The 7,541-nt window shown below is 35.3% G+C and overlaps 1 protein-coding gene across 1 annotated transcript; it reads left to right on the top strand.

Annotated features, from left to right (window-relative positions):
- Window positions 1-645: 645 nt before the first annotated feature.
- On the top strand, window positions 646-7,541 carry LOC100813405 (ubiquitin carboxyl-terminal hydrolase 8). The gene is made up of 12 exons (XM_006577039.4): window positions 646-1,174; window positions 2,223-2,364; window positions 2,479-2,538; window positions 2,633-2,728; window positions 2,968-3,312; window positions 3,430-3,570; window positions 3,770-3,940; window positions 4,329-4,586; window positions 4,710-4,861; window positions 5,375-5,929; window positions 6,131-6,404; window positions 6,928-7,541. Exons 1-12 carry the CDS (start codon window positions 690-692, stop codon window positions 7,033-7,035), a joined length of 2,787 nt encoding a protein of 928 aa, XP_006577102.1. The 5' UTR covers window positions 646-689; the 3' UTR covers window positions 7,036-7,541.

Consider the following 7,541-nt stretch of genomic DNA (forward strand, 5'->3'; position numbering starts at 1 on the left):
GAAGGCTAAGTTATTCTCAATAGGTTCTTGAATTATTTGGGATTTTTAAATAACTTTTTAAACTATTTTCTTTTTAATTAGGTCACTGATCATGTAAAATTTTTAATTAAATTCTTAAAATTTAAAAATCAACACAATTTGTTATTTTGTAATAATTTTAATCCGCCAAAAGTAACTTCACGACCCAATACTTTTTTAGTTTAAGGATTCAATTTAAAAAATAGTTTCAGCAATTATTTGAAAATTTACATATAGTTTAAAAATATAATATAAATATTTTATATTGACTCGTTTTTTAAAATTAAAAACACATAAATAATCTTCCTCTAAAAAAATAGAAATAATCTCAAAATATTTTCCAACCGTTAAAACATTTTTTGTTTTAAAAGTTATTTTTTTTATGACATTAAAAGTTAATTTGTTGGTAGAGATTTCGTCTTATAATCAATGAACTTTAATAGCAGTTCGGGGTAATTCTTTTTAACTTCCGGATAGAGATTCTTTTCACAAAGCAATAGTAATTATATAAAGATTATGAGAAATCTGAACAGACTAATCCATTATTAATCGTTCAGTTTAGGGTATGTTTTTGTTTTGGAAAAGATAAAAAGGGAGCAAAGAAAGAATTAAGAAGTGTGTGTGTTTTAAAACGACGTAGCTAAGAAATAGAAAAGGGAGAACTCTATTCTATGACCCGTTTATCCGAGAGGCTGGTCCGTTTGTTTCCGAAACCGACCCGTTTTCTCGCTCTTGTTTCTCTCTCCACTCTCCATCATCTCTGCAAGTCCCTCGCTCGCTTCCTACTCTCACAAACCCTACCCGCCACCATGGACAATAACAACCTCTTCTCCGATTACTTCTCCGACGACCTCGATTCCTCCCCCTACCGTCCCCACCGCCGCGACCACGACCACGACCACTACCGCGATTTCGCCGCCCTCGAGCGCCTCTACCTCCTCCCCTACACCTGGTGGCTCGAAGAAGCGCAAAAAAATGAAGAAGCTGATCATCGAGGAGAGGCCGTGCTTTATACGGTGTCGTGCAATTCCGATTCCGAAGCCGAGATTTTGCTTCATCTCAGGAAGGAAGAGGACCCACACAACAACAACATTGGGGTTTCTGCGCGTCAGTATGCCTTGGTTCCCGAGGGACTTTGGTTGCGTGCTCTCAAACGGTGAGTCACCACAATAATTATGTTATTGTGGTTCTAACTTGTTGCTGCCATTTTTTTTAATTGAAATTTTGATGTGTTCGTAGGAATTTTTGTTGTGTTTTAGGCATGTTGTTCCTCTTAGGGTTGCAAAATAGGTAATGGGGTAGTCTAGATAATTGTTTTTGTGTGTGTGGTATTGAAGAAGTCCATTGGGCAGTTGCGAGAATAATGTGTTAATGTCTTTGTTTCCAATTCCATGTTAAGGGGTTGTTGCAAGTTCTAACCTTTACAAGGTTATGCACAGAAGGATGATGGAGTTTGGATTTCGAATTGGAGATGGTCATGCTCTTTGTTTTAATTGCAGCTCTATGGATGATGTCACCATCCATAAGGCCCAAACGTGTGTCGTGTCCCCCAGGCTGTGCCTGCTCTATTAAGTTTACATTAGAGACCATGGTTGAAACTTGAAACAGCACCAGGCATGTCTGGTACTAACTATTAACTCAACACTAGGAACTGTATAGGCCAAATAGTTTGTGCATTACTTCACCTGCCTGCACTTGCCTTGGCACTTGGCAGCTGGTAAGCAAATACCAAGAGCCTAAAAAAAGGAAGTGGTGGATAATTATTTAAGGATCAGATTGTGGTGTGGTGCTAATAAATGTTCCTCCAACTCTGCCTGTTGGTTATTATCATATGATGTTGGCAGTTGACAGAAATGGTTACAAGAACAACAGGGTGCAGTAAACGAGTCATGGACTTTGCTAGGAGTATCCCACTTGGTGTGCTTGTCTTTTCTTAATGCCAATGTGACATTAGCCATCAGGTTTTATTCAGAATGGGAGGCAACAGTGATTTTATTCTTTTCTCAATCATTCTATGCGTATATTATAAACATTGATTTATATTCTATTGTTGCTTTTCCACTGGCATAATGATTTAACAGCAATGAATGATATTTTAAGTCTTCTTTCTACTGATGAAAGATCTTCCGCCAGATATTCTAAGAAGAACATATTGTTTGCAGAAGTAGAAAATTGATTCATCATTCATCTCACTCTTCTTGTAGGCATAATGATTTTAATAATGCAGTGAAAGATTTTGGAAGCATCCCATATGAAGAGGACTGTTTGCCAGATTTGTTCCCCTTGCAAGTTAAGATATTTGTTTCATGGGAAACCAGTTTACTGGTAGCAAAGATAAGCCAAAAGGTTGAATTAATGATTTGCTTGTTGCTTGAATTGTATTTTCTATTTTATTTTAAAGTAGATTTGTATAAACAGTACTCCTGCTGCTCGAATTGATAATAAGTGGCATGATTTCAGGAAAATGTGGCTGCCTTCTATGAGAAAGCTTGTGACATTTTCAATTCTGCATATAACCCTGTAAGTTAGCTATCTATTGATTTTATTTTGTTTATAGGTTTCTAATTTCTATCATACCTTAGTTACATATATTTCTATTTTATTGATGTTGCAGGTGCATATTTGGGACTTTTCCGGGCAGACAACCCAGTTCTTCTTGAATGACAAATCTAGGTTGCCAAACGATTCTCCTGGTCAACCTAGAAAAGAGGTAGTTGGTGATCCATTATTTTTCTTTGTTTTCTTTTGATATATATCTTTTTAAAGAAATATCAGTTTTGTGGCGGTCTAGTAAGGAACTAGATGTTTGATAACTACTGGTGGGATGTTGAAATCAATGTGTGTACCTGATAAATTTGAACTTTTTTCACATTTTTTTTTAATATCTCTATCTATTATTTACGGTTATTCTGTCTGTTTATAGCTTTCTGATGCTCCATGTCTATTCAGGTTGTTCTGGAGTTACAAGTTCATGGACTTCCAGATTCTATGGGGGGTAATGGGCGCAATGAGATGATTTTAGATAGGTCTCAGATGGAATGTTCACATAGTGGCTCTGTTATAGTGAATGGAAGCACTGACAATGTGATCCCCTGCGTATCAGTGACCAACCATTTTCGAGGCAGTAGCTGTAGAGCAATTCGATCTTTGGGCTTGACAGGACTACAGAATCTTGGAAATACATGTTTTATGAATAGTGCCATTCAGTGTTTGGCTCACACCCCAAAGCTTGTTGATTTTTTCCTTGGAGATTATCGTAAAGAGATAAATTATGAAAATCCGTTGGGAATGAATGTATGCTATTTATTTTCTGTTTTATAAGTTATGTAGTCTCATTTCTAAACAGTTTTTTTTTTTTGTAATATTATTTATTAATTTACTTTTTTTATTTTTTGTAAAAACATTTTTCAGGGAGAACTTGCTCTAGCTTTTGGAGACTTGCTTAGAAAGCTGTGGGTTCCTGGAGCAGCACCCATTGCACCAAGAACGTTTAAGATGAAACTAGCTAATTTTGCTCCTCAGTTTAGTGGTTATAGCCAGCATGACTCTCAAGTTAATACCTTACATCTTTTTATATTAATAATAGTTGTAGTAGTAGTAGTAATGCAAAATATGCATTAAAACAATTCTGGTTTCCATGGGCATCTCTTATCATTGATGAATTTTCCTTTGTTTTGATGAGAGGAAGTAATTTTATAACCTCTCAAAAAAGGAAGTAATTTTATAAAATATTGAAGTTTCCGGCATGCAGGAACTTCTTGCTTTTTTGTTGGATGGATTGCATGAAGACCTTAATCGTGTAAAACGCAAACCATATCATGAAGTTAAGGATGCAGATGGTCGTCCAGATGAAGAAGTGGCAGAAGAGTATTGGCGAAATCACCTTGCTCGCAATGACTCCATTGTAGTTGATTTATGCCAAGTGAGTCTTATAGGACCCTCCCCGTGATGTGAGAATATCATTTGGATTTTTAACATGATTTTGGGTTCAGTACCCTCTATTTTTTTGTACCAGAGATGCATTAGAAATTTTGATGGAATCAATCAAATAGATATCTCAAAAGAGATATTTTAATTTGTTGTATATCAGATTATAATATTATTTATTAAAGGAGTTGGCATAATATTGTTATGGTGAAGTGGCTACTAGTTGCCACCTGCCACTGTGCTCACTTTTATTGACTGGTTGACATCCACATTGAATATGAGGTTTAAAACAATTATTTCATTACTTTTTTTTTTAAGAGATAAAAGCAATACAGTAATTAGGAAGCTATAACAACACTATACTTTGTTCCATTATCTTGTAGGGTCAGTTTCGGTCGACATTGGTTTGCCCTATTTGCAAGAAGGTTTCGATCACATTTGACCCTTTTATGTATCTATCTCTTCCTTTACCTTCTACTACGATACGGACCATGACTTTGACAGTCATAAGCACTGATGGGAATACATCACCTTCCGCAATTACAGTAACAGTGCTTGAAAGTGGAACACTTAAGGATCTTATTGGGGCCTTAAGTGCTTCTTGTTCTCTGAGAGATGATGAAACCCTCTTGGTGGCTGAGGTATGTTGCAAAAGTTAGAAATTAAATAAAACGTTATTAAGATATTTTAACTATAATTTATCTAATGCAAACACTTTTTGTGTGTATTCTTATTAAAATTATGACTTGATGGAGTTTAAACAGATATACAGGAATAAAATTTTTCGAGTATTTGAGGATCCATCTGATTTGTTAGTTGAAATTAGAGATCAGGACAAACTTGTCGCTTACCGAATGCAGAAGTGTAATGAGCCTAGTCCCTTGGTTGTTTTTCTGCATGAACATTTGGCGGAAAAGTAAGTTTTTCTATACTCCCATTCCATTCCTTTCCTTTCAGTTTCATTCCTACAATACTCTTACCTGTATGTCATGAATAATTATTGTGTACCCCAAGACCTGAAATACGTACTGATCCCACTGTGGCCATCATGCCATGACCTCAACTGTTGGGAGCACCTTACCACTCCAAGATTCGAATAAAAAAGAACTTTAGATTCTGTCATCATATAATTTTGCAAATACCCAAACAACCTACCTTTTTGTCTAAGCTTGCTAATTTGATTGATTTATACAAGTTGGGCTTGTATGCCTTGAGTATAAAACATACACATTTTTCAGGACTTCTGCAATAATTTTTGCTTCTGAAATGGTTACATCGGCATGTTTTGGTGTTAAATGTCATGTGTATTAGGTAGATGAGTCTGTTTTTGAAGTTGTTCTGTTGGTTGTTTCTCAATTTTCTTACCTTAATACCTTTGTTTGATTTTATTTGGTGCACTAAATTTATGTTTATGTATCATGTATTACAGTTTTGGGAAGGAGAGGTTAGAAAACAGGTTGTTTGGTATTCCCCTTGTTACAAGGTGGTCCAGTATTTCCTGTGGATATGATGATGTTGAAAGGGAGTTTCTGAAGTTAATCAATCCATTTCTGATGCGCACTGAAGGTGTATTAGATGAGTATGATAAGAATGATGGTGTTAAAAAAAGAGTAAGTGAACATGATGAATTGGGTGATGCTACTAACTCTGCAGCAATAGTAAATGATGCAGACTCAAACAGTGGAACAGAGGATGACATTCATTCTTCAACTGACTTTGAATTCTACTTGCAAGGATTAGAGAGGGCCAAGATAATAGTGAACAAACCATTACCACAAGTCACAATGTCGTCTGGAAGGCTGCCTGCGGTAGTTGTCTTGTGGTCAGATAAGATGCTTAAAATGTATGATACATACCTGCTTGATTCATTGCCTGAGGTTTTCAAGCCCCAGCTATTTGCCAAGAGAATGCAAGAATCAGTTTCTATTTACAAGTGCCTTGAAGCTTTCTTGAAAGAGGAACCTCTTGGGCCAGAAGACATGTGGTTAGTTGATATATGATAAATCAAGTCTGTTATTTTATCTATGAAGATGTTTTCTTTTTGTTTTAAGACATTATATCTTCAATAATATTAGTCAGCATGTTTTATATGTCAATCAAGATCAATGTCCCTATCTTCTAAATGGGCATAGATATATTATTACAGTTTTTCTGATGTTTGATATTGCAATTTGGTGTTCGCAAGGTACTGTCCTAACTGCAAAAATCCTCAGCAAGCATCTAAGAAACTAGATCTTTGGAGATTGCCTGAAATTCTTGTTGTTCATTTGAAGAGGTTCTCATTCAGCCGATACTTCAAGAACAAGCTGGAAACATTTGTTGATTTCCCAATTAATGATCTGGACTTGTCAACATATGTAGCCCACGGGAATAACCAGTCTTCCAACCGCTATGTGCTATATGCAATTAGTTGTCATTATGGAGGGTTAGGAGGAGGTCACTATACAGCATTTGTCCGTGTAAGTACCTCACAATTTGTAATGGCTCTTGCTCTGTTAAAACATTAGAATGAATTATTCTCTATTTCTTTTTATAATATTAGGGGATAGAAAAACTAAGCTTGATTGGTTTGAGAAGACATTTGTTTTTTATGTTCTGTTTTTACTAATAATTACCTAAATTTTGACCATTTCTAATTCAAATATTTAAAATCAGGGAACAAAGTGTTTGTTATTATTACTTAAAAGTAACAAATGTAATATGTTAGATATCAAGAGAGCTTTACAGACTAACAGAGGCGGTGAAATATGTTTTGGTAGTTTAGTTTTTTAGAAGTTTGTTCCAGAGGATGCTATCGCACATTAGCTTTCCATATAATTTTATGACTTTCATGTAGTTTTTATTTGCCATCCTTAATCTTATTGATTTATATTTTAGTTGATACAATTTTAGTGTTTTTCGGGTTATTTGCTATAACTAAATCTCTTGATACAATATTATATTCGTTATAATTATGCTTATCCAACTTTTTTCCCCTTGCAGTATGGCTATGATAAATGGTATGATTTTGATGACAGCAGGGTCGAATCTATTAGTGAGGACATGATAAAGACTCCTGCTGCTTATGTTCTTTTCTACAGGAAAATTTAGATGGAAATTTTAGATGCAATTGTGTAATTAGTGATATAGCAACATGGGATGCTTGAGGCTTTTCAGACCTTTTGCCTATACATGCAGTTGTCTGATTTCCTCAAAATTGCTGCTTTAAGCGGGTACCAGTTGGGTTTTACTGAGACAAGTGAAGAGAAATGCAAAGAATTTAAGATTGTACAGCTTTTAGAAGCTACAGGCAAAAAAAGAGGGTAGGACTTCAATTTTTAAACCCGGAAGGATAGATTATTACATATGTCGGACATGTATATATGCATCCTGAAAATATTTAACCATTTTTTTAAAGCAGATGTAGCTTGGGTTCTTTTTAAGTCATGATTATGTTAGATATGGAAAATTACACATTTTTTTGCCTCCGTGGTTCAATCCCATTCTTCTTGGTGCTCTTTGGTTAGGCCAAAATTGCCCGTGCTTTCAAGTTGTATGTCTGACTTGTTCAGTTAATGCTATACATTTCCTATCTTCGGTAGGGAAACGTCGATATA

This window comes from Glycine max, chromosome 3 (genome assembly GCF_000004515.6).
Source record: "Glycine max cultivar Williams 82 chromosome 3, Glycine_max_v4.0, whole genome shotgun sequence".
NCBI classification, from domain to species: Eukaryota; Viridiplantae; Streptophyta; class Magnoliopsida; order Fabales; family Fabaceae; genus Glycine; species Glycine max.

Coding starts and splice junctions, on each gene's coding strand:
- LOC100813405 (XM_006577039.4), top strand. CDS start 690: ATGACCCGTTTATCCGAGAGGCTGGTCCGTTTGTTTCCGAAACCGACC. Junction 2,365..2,478: donor TAGCAAAGATAAGCCAAAAG/GTTGAATTAATG, acceptor GCATGATTTCAG/GAAAATGTGGCTGCCTTCTA. Junction 4,587..4,709: donor AAACCCTCTTGGTGGCTGAG/GTATGTTGCAAA, acceptor GAGTTTAAACAG/ATATACAGGAATAAAATTTT.